Source organism: Petromyzon marinus, chromosome 23 (genome assembly GCF_048934315.1).
Source record: "Petromyzon marinus isolate PM22_M1 ecotype Great Lakes invasive population chromosome 23, UKy_Petmar_22M1.pri1.0, whole genome shotgun sequence".
Classification (NCBI taxonomy): domain Eukaryota; kingdom Metazoa; phylum Chordata; class Hyperoartia; order Petromyzontiformes; family Petromyzontidae; genus Petromyzon; species Petromyzon marinus.
This window is the reverse complement of record NC_133689.1, coordinates 319,874-339,778: the sequence shown is the minus strand read 5'-3', so window position 1 is coordinate 339,778 and position 19,905 is coordinate 319,874. Positions and strand designations below refer to the sequence as shown.

Sequence of the window (19,905 nt, the reverse complement as noted above, 5' to 3'; positions counted from 1 at the left end):
TGACCACAGAACAAAGGGGAAAAGGACATCAGGTTAAGATGGTAAAAGTTTGTGGAGGTCCTTTCATTCAGTTCATTCAGTTCATTTATTAGGTATAGCCCTGTGAGCCATGCGGCTCTTGAATCGGTTGCAACCGCAACAAACAAAAACATAAACAAATGATGGTGATACTGATAATGGAGCTGGAAATGATGATGATGATGGTGGTGGCAATGCAGATGACCGCGGTAGAAATGATAATGCTAGCAATTGTGATTATGATGATAATGATGGCTGTGGTGGTGATGGTGACAGTGAAGGTAGTGCTGACGATGGTGATGAAGCTACCATCACGCATCAGTTACTGCCCCTGCGCTCAAGGGCGCACGCCCGCTCACAGCCGGCGCGGCGAGCTGGCGTGATTTGTGGGATCTAGACAGTTTTGTTGGCTAAGCGATCCTAGATGAAGCGGAAAGAGAACGTTAGTGAGCACCACTTGATCTCCCGGGCCAGAGCCCAAAAACAATCCTTCAGGCTGCATTGCTCAAATATCCCAACGTGGGACCCTCTTGATAAAGAGGCTTGAAACTCAATGAGGCTTGAACACGTGTCAGGCCAAGCGGGTGCAGTATATGAACACTCACGACCAGGACTGCTTCACCCACTGAATATTTTCTGGGTTGTCTGTAGATTGCAGTAGGTAGCACGTGAATAGTAGTAGCTACAGCCGTAGCGAGGAGGTATACTGGATGTGGTGTGTGGACATCTTTCCTGGTGGTTAGTGCACTATGCCGTGAACCCCGAGGACCGAATTTGATTCACGGCCACGACTAACGTCAGTCGCGAATGATAATTGAACCTGTCCCGGGTACTTCCCTTATCTACAACCCTCACTGACCACTGTGCCTAAGTGTGGGCAAAACAACCCCCATGGCCAACACAGTGTGGGGAGGCCTTCGATTAGCGGACGTTTTCAACTGGTTCATACAACCGACCGTTTGTCTGATCTCTGCCGTTGTCACGCGAACATTAATCCCCTCAGATCGGCCGCTTTTCTTATTTTCCGTGGCTGGATGAAGCCAAATTACAACGTGTGCGATGGGGGCTGCACGGGAGGTCGCGACCCCGGTGAGTCAGGCCCTGCAACACGGACGCCGATGACGCAACCGCATTTTTGTCCAGATGTGGCCACGCGTGCAGCTGAAAGCAGCGCCGGTAACCTCCTCCGCACTCTGGCAGCCTCGCATTCATCGCCGTGCCATCCCTGCAAACACTGTGGGGGACAGAGCACAGCACCGGGCGGCCTCGTCAATCCTGTCAAGTGGAATGGTTCACATACTTTTCCTTTTAAAGCGGCTCAAGGGGGTGAATGTTTGTGGACAGCGCTTTGCCAATCCACTCCAAGCAGACGGCTTCTCCACGCTACGTGGATCATGGGAGTTACTTGCGAAGATTAATTTCAGTCTGGATCTGTCAGGGTTGTTGACCCGGACATATATTTTGCAGCCCGGCACACCACATCAAGGCCGTAGCCTGGGAGTCAACATTGGGGGGGGGGGGGGGGGGGGACCAAATCTTCCAGGGGATCTGGGGGTCCCAACCCAGAAAAATATCTAAATTTGAAAACTAATTTCCTGCCATTTCCTGCCTAAAACATTTAAAAATTATCTAACACATAGGATGGACTTATTTTTTACAATAATGTCTAATAGTATATTGTATTTACACTGCTCTGTTTTTACCTTTTTTACCATTTCTTGTTTCATTGTATGTAATGTTTGAGATTAGGGATTAATAAAGTACAACCATAACCACAATCATATTCTTAGCTCTTTCGGAAAAGTCACGTTGACTTTACCGAAAGAGCTAAGAATTACCGAAAGAGCTAAGAATATGAATTACTGCAGTCACGAAAGCTTTAAATCAAAATTTAACCACAATCATATCAACAGAAATCTGTGCATTGATTTATATGAAGACAAATCCAGATATTGTGGCCAAGGTTGAGCAAATTGTTGTTTTTATTTACATAGCATAGAAATTATGATTACTTTTTATATTTTGATAGCAATATATTGGGGGAGATATTTTGAGCATATTTGAATATTTGCGGAGGATGTGTGCCCCCCCATTATATATTATAATTACGGCCTTGCACCACATCAAGTATATTCCCTCGTTCTGGTTGTGTAAAATAGTCACGTTCCACCTACTCCCGTTTAACAGCTACCCGTAGAATATTCTCAATGAAATTAAATCCTGGTTATTTGACCATGAAGGCCGCTTGTGTTGTGGCCGAAACGTCGTGAGAATATTATTGTTATTTTATTTTATCAATTTATTATTTTATTCTCATTCTACGTGACTTTACCGAAAGAACCAAATAAGATGAATCCTTGCAGTCACGAAAGCTTTAAATCGATATTGGTCATACTTCACTGAGTTGGGCGAGTGTTGGTTGAAGAAGGAAGGGAGTGTTGCTGCCCTCTGCTGCTACCCACACGGCATTTCACGCTGCTGGCCACTGCTCTCAACAGCTGTTTAACCATGGGCATCAACCCTCTGGGCTTGCTCTGTTTCTCTGCTGCACTACATCTTGGGTACACGTTCTGTGTTTGTTGGGTAAGCTTTGTGTTTGTTGGGTACACTCTGTGTTTGTGCTACACGTCCTGTTGTGTTCCCATGGATACCCTTATTTTACCTCTACTACTTCCGGGATACACTTGGTGTCGCTGTTTTACATGTTACACGCATCTCTGTGATTGGGTACACTGTGTTTTTTGTTTTATTTTTTACCTACGTGACTTTACCGAATAGAACCAAAGAGTATACACTGTATTCTTAGTTTTTTCGGTAAAGTCACGTGACTTTACGTGACTTTACCGAAAAAACTAAGAATATGAATTACTGCAGTCACGAAAGCTTTAAATCAAAAGTATACACTGTGTTTATTCTTATTCTTCTTCTTGGGTACACTCTGGGAAAGCGCCGTCTCCCTGGCGATAGAGCGGGTGGAATTGTCCTGACGTCACGTCGTGGCCGTCGCCCCGGGAGACGGAGAGCCAATCGGCGCGCGCGGTATTGGCGCGGGGCCGTTGCCAGGGCAACAAGATGGCGGACGAGGACGGTAGGTGAAGCCTCGACTGCTGCTAGAGAATGGGCGAGGAGGCCTCGGCGAAGTCCGCGCCTCCGGGGCCCCGGAGCCCAGGGGCAGAGTCGGGTCCTGAGACCTCAGAGCATCAGCCTAGCCGGGTCCTGAGACCCGCGGAGAGCGCCCGAGGGCAGCGCGGCGCTCATGGGCGGTGACCCAATGATAAATCGGCGCGCGTGTTGTCAGAATAACGGGTTCAGATAGGAGTACAGGAATATAGGGGTTCATAATAACAGGGCTTTTTATACAGGAGAGTTTTGGAATATTGATTCTGGGGGAATGGTTGGACTATAAATAATAGTGGGGTCAGAATAAGAGGGATCATGGGCGTGCAATGCGACCTCGACTAAATTGCGTGCGGACCCCGGGCCGTGAAGCCGTCTCAACGGGAATTTGCGCCCCATGCAGTGGTGGGAGAAGAGGGGACCTAGAGACAGATAGAGACAAGCACTGAGACGCGTATATAGAGAGACACGAGAGTGGCAAATGCTAACACGGGACACGAAGACAGCCAGAGAGGCATTGGGACAACGCGAGATACACGGAGATGTATAGAGAAAAACGGAGACATGAGAGACGGTAACATAACTGGAAGGAATAATGATTTGGACGCTGGGCGAGGCAAAGACATGACGAAAATAAAGACACGGGTCGACAATAGAGTTGTACATAACAGCTATTTGGGTTTTTTTTTTTTATAAGAGGAGCGGTGTTAAACAAGACATATGTTCAAGTATATGTCAAGGTTTAAAACACAGGTATGTTCAGAACAGGTGCAGATTGTGTATACGTGGGGGTTTCGGAACGAGGTTGGGGGTTCGGAACGGTCGTGGAGTTGAGCCAACGTGAGAGCCACCACTGCCTGACGGCGGACAGGGCGTGGACAGGGCGAAGGAGCTGTTTCGACTGCGCTCCTTTGGGCTGCAGGGCATCTTGCCGAATCTGGAAATGTGCCAGATGTGAAACCTCCGTGGCAGGCAACTGCATAATTTGCAAAAGCAATAGCTTGCAGTGGAGTAGCGTACCGAGTTGACAGGGGCCCCCTTTTTAATTTCTTCCACTGATGGGCAGTCTGCACCATTCTGAACAAATTAAGATGTGTTTTCTTACCACACAAAATCACAAGTCTGTAAAATGCATTTGCTGTAAAAAAATACTTTATTAACGTGCTGCATACATATTTTGTAGAAAGTGGTTTCTGTCCCTGCAGATGTGGGGATAGAAGCTAAGTCCGCTACGATGGCCAAAATATTGTATGCAATCGTCGACTTATTTTCATCCAATCATAGACCTTCCTTGGGATGATGGAATGTTTAGGGGTGCCTTTTGGCGTCTTCTGGTCCAACACCAATGGAGACTAGGCTCTAAGAAAAGCTGTCTCGGGTGTGGACCAATCAAATTCAAGGACAGTGCATATTATTATCAGAGTTGTCTTTTTTGTTTGCATTTTGACTGCTTGTGTTGTGGTTATTTCAAACATGATGCCTTGAATAAAGGTGTCAGTTTTTGTGCCAGTTAAAAGGGTAAAACCTATTCCTTTATGGTTAGAGTTTGGAGTTCAGGATCAGGGATTTTGGTTTGTCGTTACGGATAGTGGGTTTGTGTTTAGGATTGAGGTTCGGGTTAGGGGCAGTAGTACTAAACGCTGAATTTTTTGCCCAAAAACCTGTGGCGACAGTACTACTTAAGAGTGCTATACTTGTCCAGAACTGGGTCGCTAGTAGTCTTGGCGTTTTCGTTTTAGCAGAGTGTGAAATGGAACACCAAGACCCGCCACATGTCACGGGCGTGGCAAGTGGGTCACGGGCAGTTGTGGCCCCATGGGAAGTGCCATGCTTCAAGCCAACCCCTACAACTCAGAACTCTGTCCCTGCTCGTTGCAGAGTACATCGGGCCGAGTCGGGAGAACTACTTGCCATGCAGCGTCTGTGGGAGGACGTTTGCGCCGCAGAGCCTGGTACGTTCGCGGGTCGTGAAACATAACGAGATGAGCAACAGTGATGAGTTAATTGTAGTGGTGGTGTTCCTTAAAAACAACTGGCTCATCGTTACACCACGACATACAGGGATGTCTTCCATGTTTTACGGATTCAACCAGAAAATACTAAAATCAGGCCAAATAATGAAATGTTGGACAATATGAAAAGACATTATTACAAGGAAAAGAAAGTGACTTGATTAATGTCACTTTTGCTGTTTTCTTGCCAAGAATGGTGTCATGTGTTATTGAGTGATGTCACTTTTGTGAGCCCAAGACACATAAATAATAAAAACACATCCGAACATTTCCTTAAAAATACGAAAGTTATAAATCCAAAACATATCTCTAGCACCTCTAGTCAGCACGGATGGCTACGTATGGTGTGAAAGAAGTTCAACGTACATACTGTACATATATAGGGAATGTATGTAATTGCAAAAAATACGAGTTCTTTAATACTAAATATACAGTTTAATTTCTGAATCATCCAGAGGCCTCTAAGTCAGACCTCTGCAGAGTCCAGAACAGGGACATCAGCATTACAGCAACACGGTGTAATTGCAAGAGCCCATAGCTGTCAGTTTATTGTACTTATTTTACGTTCATGTTTAGTAAATGATGGCTGAAGTAATTTCCAAGTCAAATCTTATAGGGCAGGTGGCTTAAAATATTTATTTATTGTATCGAAACCTATGTTTTTTTAGTCGAACAATACATGATGGCTAGATTTCTAGAAGGCAGAGAAGTCTTTTCAGATGACATTCTCGTAGAAATGCCAATGAAAACACTTCGTAGTGAGTCCCATGCAGTTGTACCTTCAACCTTCATTTGTAACTTACAACGTGTGCGTGCAATGTGTGGAGGTGCCCTTGTGTTTCACGTACGCTGATAAATTCCCCGACGTGGTGTTTAGACGACTAGTGCACCGCCAGGCTTGGGAGGATGGCTCTCGTGGAGGCTGGTTCCGCTGGGGCTGAGTGTGTGCGGGTGGTTGTTGTGCAGAAAAAGCACATCAACGTCTGTCGCAAGCAAGCGACCAAGAAGCGCAAGGTGTTCGACTCGCAGAGGCAGCGCTTCGATGGGACGGAAATCTCGACGCTGAAACCCAAGCTTGCGTCTGCCAAGGTTACGACTCCCACCTTCCTGTCTCCTTGGTGACAACCACGGCCCTTTAAATCAGTGGCAGCAGAGTGCAGTGATCTTGGCATTTGTAGATGTGACCCAAGAAGGCTGAGGGAGTGGCCCATCGATCTTTGACCCCTTGAGAGCAATAGCTTACTAAGATTTAAGATGTACAGATTTGTGAGACGAAAAAGAGATAAACAAGCTATATAAATGAGAGAGCTGAGAAAATAAATAAAGATGACTGAGATAAAACCGAGATACAAAACTGAAGACAAGATGCATGGACTAAACGCCACGTGCACAGATGTTATGATATCCCGGGGTAATGTGACGCCGTAATGTCTACACGTGTTGTGACGTCACATGGCCCAGATGCACAAACTTTTTATTATGTGGCCCACCAGAAAATGCAATTTAAGAACCCTGCCTTGAGAAATGGCCTTAAATGTCAGTTACGGTTTGCAGCTGTGGCGGTCAGCATTGTGTCCTCTCTGCAGCAGTCACAGCCGCTGCCGCAGAAGAAGTCCAACTGGAGGCAAAAGCACGAGGAATTTGTCAAAACGATCCGCGCGGCTAAAGGAGTGACTCAGGCACTCAAGGAAGGGGGGCCCCTGCCTCCTCCACCTCCGCCGTCCTTAAACCCTGGTAAAGAAAATAAATGATCCATCACTTGCAACACTTGACACCGTTTTGTACGGCACCGTCATTAGTGCCCACCCTTTGGTCACCCTCATGCTGGTGTTGTTGTGCGTGCGGCCCCGCTCAGACTACGTGCAGTGCCCGTGCTGCCAGCGGAGGTTCAACGAAGGCGCAGCTGAGCGCCACATCACGTTCTGCAAGGAGCAGGCGGCGCGCATCGGCCGGAGCGGCCCCTCCCAGCAAGCATCATCCCGCCTAGCGGTCCGCATACAGGTGCCTCCTCCTGCTTCTCCTGCGCCTCCTCAGTCTTCTGTGCCACCACCCAGTCCCACCAGTGTGGAAGCAGTGGTGGGACACTTGCGTGTGAGATTTAATCATTTGTCTCTCTCTTTCTACGGTACAATGTAAGGCAGAGTGAGGATATACAGGGAACAGAGGGAACGTGCTGCCAGGCTGTTTTGTTTGTGACAAGAAGCACTGCGTGCTTGCTCTTTTTTCTTGCGGTTCTAGTACCGGGCACCGTCGGTCAAGAAAAAGGACGGGGCGACCTCTCAAATGCCGGCGCTGCTGCCCAGCCGCTCCCACATGGCAGGGACCTCCATGCGCTCTGCTGGTGACTCTCACCACCTCCCATAGTGAACAGTCCTTGTCTTTATCCATAATTTTATCCCAGTCCTGCTGTCATGTAATGAAGTATTCATATCAGAGAACGGCATTCGGAAGCTGACATCACAGAGCTTTCATAGGCAAACCCCAGAAGTAAACACTGCGGTTAAATGAAATAATCAGTAGTCCTTGAATTTTGTAAGTTTTGAGTGTGTGTGTGGATTCGCCACTGATTTTGTTGTGCAGGTGCCGGTGCAACCAGTGCCCTGGCATCCCGGCTACGCGAGGCCTCCCCAGCGCGGGAGGCGAGGACGGGCGTCGGCAAGGCCAGCAGCAGCACACCGTCACGGAGAGGGTGAGCACGGCACCTCGCACCGGCTCAGTGGAACACATTCACAAATGGTTCTATAGCAAATGCAACAGCTACACAAGCCATCGTCATTATCAGCCAACATCCATCCACTGCTGGATGAAGGTCACCCCAAGCCACTACCATCTCTCATGGTCCTGCGATGGAGCAATCTATTTAGCATCCCATACACGAGTTGATCTTATCTCTCCATTTCCATGGTGGACGTCTTCTGTGGTGTTTCCGCCTTTGACTGCGACTCCATTAGTCTAGACCACTGGCTATCACCCCTTCTAGTAACGTGTCCTGCCCAAGCCCACTTTTATTGATGGTCACAATTCCGTTTCATTGTAAGTTACAAAACCATGTGTTCCTCTTTCCGTATCTCAATGTCATTTCAAGCGTGCAATTCATACAATGTGGAAAGAAAAATGAATTTCAAGCTGTATTCAGACAATCAGCTTGTGCCGAGTCCAATCGATTTCCTTCATGTTTCCATGTGCTGTGTAATCCCCGTGGCTCCTTGTGCTCCTTACATGTGACCCATTGACTTGCGGTTCTCAGGTCGACCTACAGCCGAGAAGTGGAGTTTGATGGGCCCCCGCTGAGGACAGGACGCTCAGCGGGCAGACGCGTGGCCAGCGAGCTCACGCCCATCCAGCGGTAATGTCCATGTGTGCGATCCGGCTCTACCTCGTGTGTGTGTACGTATGTAACACAAGCAGACAGTCATGTGCGACTCTCTGCCATTTCAGCATACAATTAGTAGATATTCCGGCATACCATGAATTCTGGCAGCCACGTGGTACATCCGTGTGTCGCATAGGACGCTGGCTCGCAGCCCCACGCCGCCCTCTGGGTATAAGAGCATGGGAAGCAGCGCTCCCAGGAGGACCGGCCCCACACAGGCCGCATTGAACGAGCGCAATGACGGGTGAGTGAATCACAGCCATGCAGCATCAACAATGAGCTGTGTTGCAGCCAGGGTCACTACGGTTTCCCTCCCCATTATCCCAATGCTCAACCGAAGCTGCTTTGTTCTCAGTTGGGGTTTTGCACGTGAACACTGACACTGTAAAATGTCCCAGTTTGGCTGGGACATTCCTGGTTTTAAGGTTGTTTGAGTATCCCAGGATTTTCCCCTAATTTAAAATGTTCTGGCTTCATGCTCAACTCACGATGTGGGCAATAGGTGGGGTTACCTGAGCAGTGGGCAGGATTGGGAGAGGAGTGGGAGGGGCCTATGATCAGTAGGCATAGTCAGTGTAATAAAGAATGAGACCACTGCCTGTGTGGGCACGGATAGTGGTTGACTGGAAGTGGATATGTAAAAGTGGGCGGGACTGATGGAGGGGCTGCCTGCCCACTGTCTCCGGGGAGCCTCAAAGAAAACCAGTAGCTTTTGCAAGGTGGGTGCGGTACTGGGTGGGGTGATGTTCGTGCCACGTTGACGTCGTGGTTGTGGTTGCGCCAGCATTAGCGGTGCCCGGCGGGACCCGTGGGAGCACTCGAACGGAGACGAGACAGCGCACGCCAGGACACCCCCCGGGCCCTCCAGTCGGCGCCCCCTGCCGCGCTTCTGCCATGAGTGCGGCACGCGCCACCCCGTCGACTGGGCCAAGTTCTGCTGCGAGTGCGGGGCACGCAGGGTGGCCGCTTAGCCCTGCGTGGCCCTGCGCAGTGCTGAACTCGCACCTTCTAGCCGGTGCTGGCCGCGGCGCAACGCAGCTCCAAACAAAGTGTAGCGCCAACACAAAGCAACCGCACTTGCCGTGACGCCACCCAGGCGAGTTAGAGCCACGATGAAGTAGCTTAGTGGTGAGTGACTCTGTAGATGGGAGGCGAAGGGGAAGGCTTATTATTATGATATTTTTTTAACGCTTGTTTACCCAGGACAGCCTCACTGAGTCTCAACTCTTTTTCAGGAGGGTTCTGCCAAGTTTACGCATTTGGGGATGATGTTGCTATGTGTGATCCCATTTGAGTAATTTAGGTAATTGGGATGTTTGGCCAATACCCGTTACATTGAATGTTTTCAGTTTATGAGGAAACCGGCAAACCCTGTGGAAACCCATGCAGAACAGGTGGAGAACATTCAAACTACACAGAAAGGCGTCCGAGTCAGATATTCAACTGTGGCCCTTATCTCTGTGAGGGACGAGTGTTTACACTGCGCCACCCGAAAACCGAAATGGGACGTTTTGTGCTGCTACTCACTTTTGAGTCACAGAAGTGAGGGGCGTTTATTTTACCGAAGCAATAGCGAGCTGACTTAGAAAAGCGGTGAATGAGCCGTATTATTTAAATACATCGACTCATGTTCGCGAGACTCTCATTCTAAATGTATTAATGAATAAACAAGCTGGAAACGCAGTTGACTGGGCACTGCGCTTGCTTGTTCTGCAGATTTGGCTGCTGGATTCAGCTGTGTGGCGAGAGCCCTGGCTTCCGTGCCACCCGCGACTGTAGAAGTAACGGCGCCAACACCACTAAGCCATCACATTGCGTTAATGAGCGTCGCATGCACCGCGCCAGCCACGCAGGGGGCCTCGATGCGCAGCCTTGACGGCTTCACGCCCGCAGTGTCGCATTTGCGATGTAGCACACAGGCATCACAAGGGCTTAGTTTCTCACGGAATATTTTTTTTTGGTCACTGGTGTGTGGCTTTTAAGTAGTAGCCATAGTAAGAGATATAATAGATGTGGTGTGCCAGGTGCAGGAATATTTTCCAGATCACTGACCAGAACAGACCCAGGTGAAATGATTCCCCAGGCATCAGCAATAGCAATGTTCGTAAGAGATGGGGGTTTTTTCCCCACGAATCAGGGTTGTGTTTTGTACCAGAAGTTTGAGTTTGTGTGGCATCAGGCTTGTGTAATAGTCCCGTCTTTAAACTGTGCACTTTATCCACCGATTGATGTAATCTTTGCACTGAGGTGGAAGGTGTTTAATTAGAAAGGTTCTGATCATAGCTGGTGGGGTGGCAGGAGGGGGGCTATCACATCCCGCTTGGCATACTTGCGGGGGGTGTAAACAAGAGACTTTAACCCCCCACACTAAAAATTATTTTGAACGGAGGCGTGAAATTAAAAAAAAATTCTTTATCCTGGAAGATACAGTAAGATAAAGATGAAGTAAAAAGTATTAATAAATCAGAGTACAATTAACATGTATTGTTGATTGCTCAAGCAAAAAAACATCACTCAGTGGAGACGCTGTGTCGTCTTGAGATGCAGTTGCGGTTGGGTGCCATGTAAAACCAATTTTTATTATTTTACACTAAAGCCAGTGGTTCTTAACTTTTATTCCAGCCTTGCAATCATTAAATAATTTATAACGTTAATACATAGGTTTAATGAAACAAAGTAGTTGTACTTACGTGCCCGTGCTTAATTTGTGTTTCGATGATTTACCTTCTAAAAAAATCGGCATGTCTCGCACTCCCAGAAAGGGCATCTCGCACCTCCAGAGGGTGCATGCACCCCAGGTTGAGAGCCACTGCACTAAGCTATTGTCCTGCTTTTTTGCTATTTGACATTACCGACAAGAGCAGCATTTCCTCAGGTCAGCCATGGACTCCCCCCCCCACCCCCATTTAACCTTGTTCCCTCTCCCCCCCACCAGAGTCACATAGCCTCTTCACGTGTGGTGCCACCCATGGTTCTGATGGATGTAAATAACTCACCTTCATCGATATCCGTGTACGTCGCCGCTGAACGCTCGTGGTGCCGTGCTGTCCTCGAGCACACGTCCTTCCTCATGTCAGCATGGCATAGGGGGAAGTGCTGCCCTTGCCAGTGACTAGTAGCGCTCTGAGCCAGAGCTGTGATGATGAGAGCTGCCATCATTGTCAGTTGTCCTGTATATCTCTGAACTAAATTCCTTAAGATGCTTCCAGCACATGGAGCGAAACTCCGGACAGTATCGTGCTGAGCACGCAGTACAACCCAAGGTGGCCGCAAGTGCTCGATTGCCGGTGCTGTAACCCGTAGCTGCAGGTGCTTTTGCAAGGGAATGATGGCCCAGCCATCATTGCGGCATTCTCTACTGGACCTGGAAACTCGGTTCCGTATTAACCTCTGATGCATTAGCCAGCTTAAATCAAGTATTGCAATAACTGAATCTTGAACACTAATTATGCAAATATACTTAACCTACCATGCAGACATGCGCGCTGTACACAAGGCTTCGGCCAGTGACGCGTCCAAGCCAGACATTGCAGAGAGGACAAATCAATTTGCTACTGGGGAGCGGTAGTGTCACGGTTAGCTCGCTGTGCTACGAATCCGGTGACCCTAGTTTTATTCCCGCTCACGGCCAACCAGTGACGATCTGAACCGGTCCTGAGCCTCCCCTAGGTCGACTCCGCTTCAAATGAGTACCTGGTGTGATGTGTATACATCACCAGGGAGACAAAGGCGGCCAGGCGTGGTTCTGGCCACCCACCCCCTCGTGTGTCGTGCCTGCCTTCATAGGTGCTTGCTAATGGCACTTGCCACAACAGATTGTTAAGGCTATTCAGGGGATCTTTATATTCGTCTGCGTGTACAAGTACACATATAATAGATTACATAAATGTGCACATATATACGTGCACATATGCTAAATTTAACATATGCACACATGCTAAAGTTAACACATGCACACAATGGCGGAGCTAGAATTTTCAGGTAGGGGGGGCTACCCCTCAAGCAATGAAAAATGATAGGAGTTGTTAGCAAGGACTTGTCCCTAGACGCGTGTGCGGCGATGGTACAGCCATCGATCGAGGGTCGAATTTGAACCGTGTGATCGGCATCGCGGTCGCTGAAGGTGTTGCCTTCAGGGAAGTCGTGTACTGTATACGCAACTGCGCACAATTCTGAGTCGCTTATAACTGCTTTGCCGTTACATATTGCCAATTATGGACTCAGACTATTGTCCTATTATCTCATAGAGTCCCTGGCACATAATAATATGCTACACAGTGGCAGTGAGGGTCGCAAAATGCCGATTTATTACTAATTGGGGAGGCACGTGCCACCCCCCCCCCCCCCACTGGCTCCGCCAGTGCATGCACACATACTGCAATATATACACATTACACTGTATGAATAGTATTTTGAATACACAGTCACACATACAACTTTCAGGAAGGAAGCAACCAATGGGTCTGTCTCTGTATGTATGCGTGCATGTCTGTGGACATGCGTGCGCATGTTCCGGGAATGCCCTATGCCTATGTGGGTTGGAGGAAGCTGCCTCCCAAGTGGAACTGAGACTCCGTGTGTGAAGGAGTTGGCAGGGAGCGCCTGTGGGAACTTGATACCCTCAGTGATTAAACAGCAGCTGTAAATGCACAACTGTGTCCCATCTCGTTTTTGCAGCACTGAACGCAGCTGTATTTCCCGCATCCATGAAGGGGATCAAAGTTGTCTAAAGGCTCTGGCGCCTCTTGGATTTGCGATATCAGAGCTGTTGTGTGGGTCATGACAACAGTGATCTACCGTTTACAAGATTGAATTTTTGGTAGCCCACAGGGATATATGGTGTGGTCGGGCCCATCCAAGGCTTGCCCAAGCATTCCTCAAGCACCGGCCATGGTTTTCTGAGTAACCCAAATGGGCATTATCTATGGAGATCAGGATTGACACGACTTTAATAACCTGAGAGCAATGCATGTATTTATTATGAACAGCCAATATTCACCCACAAGAGACCCTGTCTGTACAGGGTGACGAGTTTTCCACTGTCATAGACTCGGCCTGTTTTTAAGGCCCCATTCTCACTGCACCGCCACCTCCCTCTGCCATTCCCCTTGACTCGTAGCACACACTGATCCACAGCACACAACTTAAATTATAAATTAAAATAAGATGTTTATACCAGTGTATACCAATTAATAACTAATGTTCTATCTTCTTTGGTTCTTTCGGTAAAGTCACGTAGAATGAGAATAAAATAATAAATTGATAAAATAAAATAACACAATAATATTCTCACGACGTTTCGGCCACAACACAAGCGGCCTTCATCAGGTGAAGGGACGAGACTGTCTGGTAGGACAGCGCTGGAGTGAAAGAGCCACGTTCAGATCACGACCTTTAAGCTGTGTGAGAGGAAACAAAGCGCCTTGACAAAGGAATTAGCATATAATTTAGCATTGAAATGGCTGAGTGATTAGCTTGTGACTGGTCACAGAAATAGCTATGTTAAAAGTTAAAGCATACACATCCCTTGACAAAGGGGTGCCTCTGCGGATGTGTATGCTTTAACTTTTAACATAGCTATTTCTGTGACCAGTCACAAGCTAATCACTCAGCCATTTCAATGCTAAATTATATGCTAATTCCTTTGTCAAGGCGCTTTGTTTCCTCTCGCACAGCTTAAAGGTCGTGATCTGAACGTGGCTCTTTCACTCCAGCGCTGTCCTACCAGACAGTCTCGTCCCTTCACCTGATGAAGGCCGCTTGTGTTGTGGCCGAAACGTCGTGAGAATATTATTGTTATTTTATTTTATCAATTTATTATTTTATTCTCATTCTACGTGACTTTACCGAAAGAACCAAAGAAGATGAATCATTGCAGTCACGAAAGCTTTAAATCGAAATTTAATGTTCTATCGTGGAACCTTTTTTTCAGTATCAAAGTATGAAAAAAAATAGAGTTTACCTTTACGGCAATAAAACAGGTGTTAAGATGTTCAAAACGAAATACTGTAGATACCTTTTGCAAGGAATCGAAGTTTGCATTAACCACATGTACTTGTAGTAAACATGCAAAATAACATGCTCTGATAATTATATATGATAAAAAGGTCCCATGATTTAGCTGCTCACCCCAAACTATACTCTGATACGTGCATTGTTTTTATACTGTTCGCCTTTTGGCGTTCTCTGGTCTGACAATGGTGAGACGAGGCCATAAAGAAGGCTGTCTTTGGTGTAGCCCAATCAGTTTCAACGACTGCATATATCAGAGCATGTTTGTTTGCATGTTCACTACAAGTACGTGTGGTTAATGCAGACTTGATTCCTTGCAAAAGGTTTCTATTTGGTGTTTGAACATCGTAACACCTGTTTTATTGCCAGAAAAAGTAAAGCATATTCTTAATTCATGTTCTACAAAAACATAGCTTTTGTAAAAGTCCAAAGCCACACCTGTGAGATCCATTATAAAATATATTTTCTTTAAGTAGCTCTGATTACAAATTATCACACTACTGAATTTCTAGAAAATAAAATACAAGAGATGTGACCATTCCCTGATCCATGAAGCATCTCCTGTCAGCATGCACGACTACCACAGTGATCGTGGAGGTGAGATCTGGGTTAACCTCATCCTGACTCGACAGGTAAAAGTCCTCAAGTATTGAGAGCACTGAAGGAGTGGCTGCCTCTAAATTGCTGCTTAAATTTTAATCGACGTGCTTTCAGTCTGTCAGTGATGAGGCGCACCGCTACATCCAACTTGCATCCGACAAAGAAGTCATAGCAAATTTGCCATGCGTCAGATGAACCTTATGGCGGGACCCCGGGGTCCCGAATAAACGGAAGTCAAAATCGTAATTTTTTTTGGTGACTCAGTCCCACCACGCACATAAATGCCGCGACCCACCTGGCGCGGATCATTCTGTTGTCATGTCGTCCAAGCGCAGCGAGAACGAATGCCGTAATTATAAACAAAACTTTGATTAGCGCATCGTGTAGAGCTCGTCGAGAGGAATATATTGCCGTATCGTTAACTTTCAACAGACATAAAATGACGTCGCAACGCAGTTTATGCGAGAGCCGGGGGCTTATGGGACCCTGGGGGCTTATGGGATCCTGGGGTCCCGCCATAAGGTTCAGATGTCGATGATGACAAACACATCGTTTTTATTCTCCTCCTCGTGGATCTGCATAGCTGAGTAGGTGATGGCCTTCACCTCCGTGCCCTGCACCGCAAACGGCACCGCACACGGCATCAACAAACATGGCCGTCTCTACACCCAGCCCGGCCACCGCATTCTGTTATTTCATCACATTCATAAATGGTACCAAAGTAAAGTCACGTAGAATGAGACAGCGCTGTCCTACCAGACAGTCTCGTCCCTTCACCTGATGAAGGCCGCTTGTGTTGTGGCCGAAACGTCGTGAGAATATTATTGTGTTATTTTATTTTATCAATTTATTATTTTATTCTCATTCTACGTGACTTCACCGAAAGAACCAAAGAAGATGAATCATTGCAGTCACGAAAGCTTTAAATCGAAATTTGGTACCAAAGTAATTGGTATACGACATAGTTAATTGGTGATTTGTATATTATTTCTTCATAAATGTGTATTTTACACATTTCTGCCCGTGTCACCATGTGTTTTTGTAGGTGCTTATGAGTGGTGAGGGGACAATGATCTCCTCACCTGTGGATGCTTCTCAAGGTTGAACTCCTCTCCCCAGCTGCAGGTTCCATAAAGGGAACAAGAGACAGGGGAGAAATCAGATGCACGGACAAGTTAACACCACAAAGGAGAGAGCATCAAATGTTCACATACCAAAGTGACAACTATATCTGGACATCTGTGAAAAAGAGCTTTTTAATGCTCATCAGAATCCTCCAGTATAAATAAATATTCTGATTCTGATCCCTTTGGTGGTGCTTTTTACCTTGGAAAATGTGTGGAAGGGTTACCAACAGTGATATATTTATTTGTGCTCAAAGTTGCACGAATAATGAAATGTGCAGAGGTAACGTACTTACCCAATTGAGCGGATTTTGAAATTTACTCTGTCCAGACTCACGACTTTCACCTCCTGAAGAGACAACCCAAGTCAATATAAGTTGCAATGTAAACTCTGGGTTTTACTGCAGTGAATGTAAACGAGTGTGCACATCGATGTCTGAGTGTAGCAGCTGCAGGGCTGACTGCCTCTACCCTTGGGATGAAGAATATCTCGGCGCAGAACTTGTAGAGCCACGCATCCATGAACTGGTAGAGCAGAGACATCATGTCCTCACCTGTGGAGAGATGCACGTCGCCAAGGGCTATAAAATCTACCACCTACGATGGAACCACAGCCGGAGGAAAACACCAAAAAACCTCCATTATGGAGGTAAAACGTAGATTTTTGCAGTTGTGCTTCATAGCTCTCGGGTGTGTTTTTGGACTGTTCTTTGTGTTGTTTTGCACGACCTCTGACGTTTTCGTCTATGTGCTGGTAGATTTTTCAGGAAGTAAATTTAAGTGGAGTCAAAAGATAATGCCTCTGCTTACGATAGAGTTTTACCTGAAATACGTCTTCCAAATTAAGATGGACATTATTATCTTGTGTGTGTGTCCTACGTGTACATCTAGCATGGCACAAGCACCGCGGAGACGTCAATACCACTTGGTGAATGGCATCTGTTTTAGTCCCTTGTGAAGTAAAGAGCTGCAAGTGCTGAATTCAGTTCCTGAAGAAGCTCCCAGCACGTGGAGAAAAACGTTGGACATCTTTTCAAACAGTATGCGGAACAACCTGAAAATGCATCGCAGAGACAAATGCAAAACTCCATCGTGGACAATGACATCACCTTCAGCCTCCACCTCCACCGTGTCCAGGGGCTCCACCACCTCGATGTCGCTGATGTAGCCAAACATGGCCATGACAACTTGCTCAAACGACTCTTCCAGCGTGTCACCCCACGCGTGCAACCTGCACACCGCACAATGCTCAGGGCACACACCACAAAGCGCCATCAATGTGAGAGACGCGGCCCTCCAGGGCATACTGACCCTACCCAGTTCTTGCAAGGCTAGGAACATACTGAGAAGCGAAGCCGTGGAGATGCAAGTACTCACTGCACGTCTGCTGTGTGGTCCAGGTCTGTGGAGCAGAAGGGAGAGCTGCATTAGTAGCACGGCAAAGCACGCGGGCATCGTAACGTATAACACGAGCGCAAGACAAATGCCACACTATATAAAAGTCAAAAATTGTGTGTGGGTGTGTGTGTTCGCGTGCTTGCGAAGGATTTGGCTCTCCAACGGTGGGGTTTACACAAAATAAAAATATCCAGGTACCACGCCGTAAGCCCCGACGTGAGCAAGCGCTATTCCTTTTTCACATCCGTCAAGTTTAAATTAGTTAAATGAGCAATTTAGTGCGATTTTTGTGTGTTATTTATTTATTTATGACGCGTGCACGCCCATACCAACTCATGCGCTTTTGGTGGGGGGGACGGCCCATGCCAAGTCGCACTCCTTCGGTGGGAGTGAGGGGGACATTTTCTTTCGCGTTAAAAATGCTAAAAAAATAAACTAAACGCTGAGGTAAATTCTTCACTGTGTGATGTCCTCCCCACCCCGATGTGTGCAGTTACTACTATACAGTCGGTAGATGCTACCACTATAGGCCGTAGATATTACTGCAGAGCGGCCGGGGAGATCGTGGCTGTTGGGGGGGGGGGGGTCAGGGGTAGCAGCTCAGTCCCAGCCTGCCAAGGTGCCACCTCGGTCGGCTGGACAATCTAGGCGAGGCCGGAGGCTCTGCACGGGACTAGGCCTCACCACGCCACTCTGTCAGGTGAGTACTTTGTGCTAGAGTCAGCATATACTATAGTAATAGCAGGTACCACCACAGTCGGTATGCACTGCTCTAATCATACCAGGTACCACCACAGTATGCACTGCTGCAGTGAAAGCAGGTACCACCACAGTATGCACTGCTGTAATCATAGCAGGTGCCACCACAGTACGTACTGCTGTTAAATTTTAAAGAGTAGTTTTGAAATATTTTTTTGGCCCGGGCAACGTCGGGTCCTTCCCGCTAGTGTAAAAATAAAACTACGATTTAAAAAATCTCACTCTTTACAAACGTTTATAACTGGTAGAGCTTACAGATATTCACACAATTTTTTTTAAAGACGTACAATCAGGTGTCAGCAGAAGACAGTGCAGTAAAATCCATTGAACTAGCATTCTATGTTGATTTGAATCCGTATATATTTTATACCTACGTGACTTTACCGAAAGAACTTGGGACGTATTCGCTCGCTGTCGTAGAAAGAGAACGACTCAAGCGCGAGGGACCACAGACAAGCGGGAAGGCAGCAGCGAGGCGATAACACAGCGCCAACAATTGCCCAAGCTATGCCGTCCTATATATGAATATCTTTTAAGCCAATCAATGAGTTCAGTATATATGTGGGGGGCGGGGGAGCGCCTAGATAAAGCGCACGCGTGCGAGGGGGAAACCTTCCCATACACACGGCGCAGGTGGAGTCCACATCTGTTTGGTGTACTGCCATCTCCTGACGAGCCAAGGTGTGGCACCTCGATGCCCACAAGAAGTGAGTTTACAAGATGTGCGATGATCCACCAATCACCACTACCTCCACAGTGCTGGATTACAGGGGTGCGCCACAGCCGCCTTCACCAACCCCCACTGATAAAGAGTGGTGAAGTATAGTCAAATAACCTCCTCCACCTACACATCATGAAGAGGCCCTCATCCGGCAATGAATTAACAAGTCACCTATACAAAAGATGAAGAATTCACAAACCAATGGACACTCCCTGTCGCTTGATGGCGGTCGTGATGATGATGTTAATGAGTCGTGGTGGTGATGCTATTGATGGTGTATTAGTGTCCGCCGCTCACACTCGTGTTTCTTGATCACGACAGGATACTTGGCTTTGATCGCCTTCTGCTCCTCGCTCATGTCGTAGTGCCGGGAGTCCATCGCTCCGCGCACCGGGAGTCCCACTCGTGTGGGGGGGGGGGGGTCCGAGGGGGTCCCAGAGGATCGTTGGGGATCTGTCCGGAAGCGTGTCCAGGGCGCGGCGTGAGAGGAGCTGCCCGCGACGTCAGAGCGAGTGCAGCAGCCGGCGTCAGGGCGATAGGGGGCGGTACACAGGGCGTGTGGAACCCGTGTGTGTGTGTGATGTGTGTACACCGTGTGTGTGTGTGGCGTGTGTACACCGTGTGTGTGTGATGTGTGTACACCGTGTGTGTGTGATATGTGTACACCGTGTGTGTGTGTGATGTGTGTACACCGTGTGTGTGTGTGATGTGTGTACACCGTGTGTGTGATACGTGGTGCTGGCCACCAACTCTCTCACGTGCCGTGCCGGC

General features: G+C 47.6%; 2 protein-coding genes across 5 annotated transcripts; one reads left to right on the top strand and one right to left on the bottom strand.

Moving 5' to 3' along the window:
• Positions 1 to 2,985: 2,985 nt before the first annotated feature.
• On the top strand, positions 2,986 to 16,436 carry LOC116945114 (zinc finger C2HC domain-containing protein 1B-like). Of its 3 annotated transcripts, none has more exons than XM_032959240.2 (10): positions 2,986 to 3,106; positions 5,014 to 5,087; positions 6,114 to 6,236; positions 6,734 to 6,881; positions 7,003 to 7,148; positions 7,386 to 7,488; positions 7,728 to 7,836; positions 8,395 to 8,493; positions 8,657 to 8,764; positions 16,178 to 16,436. In XM_032959240.2, exons 1-10 carry the CDS (start codon positions 3,091 to 3,093, stop codon positions 16,185 to 16,187), a joined length of 936 nt encoding a protein of 311 aa, XP_032815131.2. In that variant the 5' UTR covers positions 2,986 to 3,090; the 3' UTR covers positions 16,188 to 16,436. The 3 variants fall into 3 exon arrangements, with proteins under 3 accessions (XP_032815131.2, XP_032815130.2, XP_032815129.2); XM_032959239.2 differs by lacking the exon at positions 16,178 to 16,436 and adding an exon at positions 9,311 to 13,173; XM_032959238.2 differs by lacking the exon at positions 16,178 to 16,436 and adding an exon at positions 9,305 to 13,173 and having other exon boundaries at positions 2,990 to 3,106.
• On the bottom strand, positions 13,478 to 19,690 carry ZBTB8OS (zinc finger and BTB domain containing 8 opposite strand). Of its 2 annotated transcripts, none has more exons than XM_032959245.2 (7): positions 19,432 to 19,690; positions 17,634 to 17,658; positions 17,366 to 17,487; positions 16,728 to 16,810; positions 16,553 to 16,605; positions 16,215 to 16,251; positions 13,478 to 15,746 (listed from the first exon to the last, which is right to left on the bottom strand). In XM_032959245.2, the coding sequence occupies exons 1-7, from the start codon at positions 19,511 to 19,513 to the stop codon at positions 15,657 to 15,659; spliced, it is 492 nt and encodes a 163-aa protein (XP_032815136.1). In that variant the 5' UTR covers positions 19,514 to 19,690; the 3' UTR covers positions 13,478 to 15,656. The 2 variants fall into 2 exon arrangements, with proteins under 2 accessions (XP_032815136.1, XP_075925013.1); XM_076068898.1 differs by having other exon boundaries at positions 17,366 to 17,504; positions 19,432 to 19,689.
• Between the last annotated feature and the right edge of the window lie 215 nt (positions 19,691 to 19,905).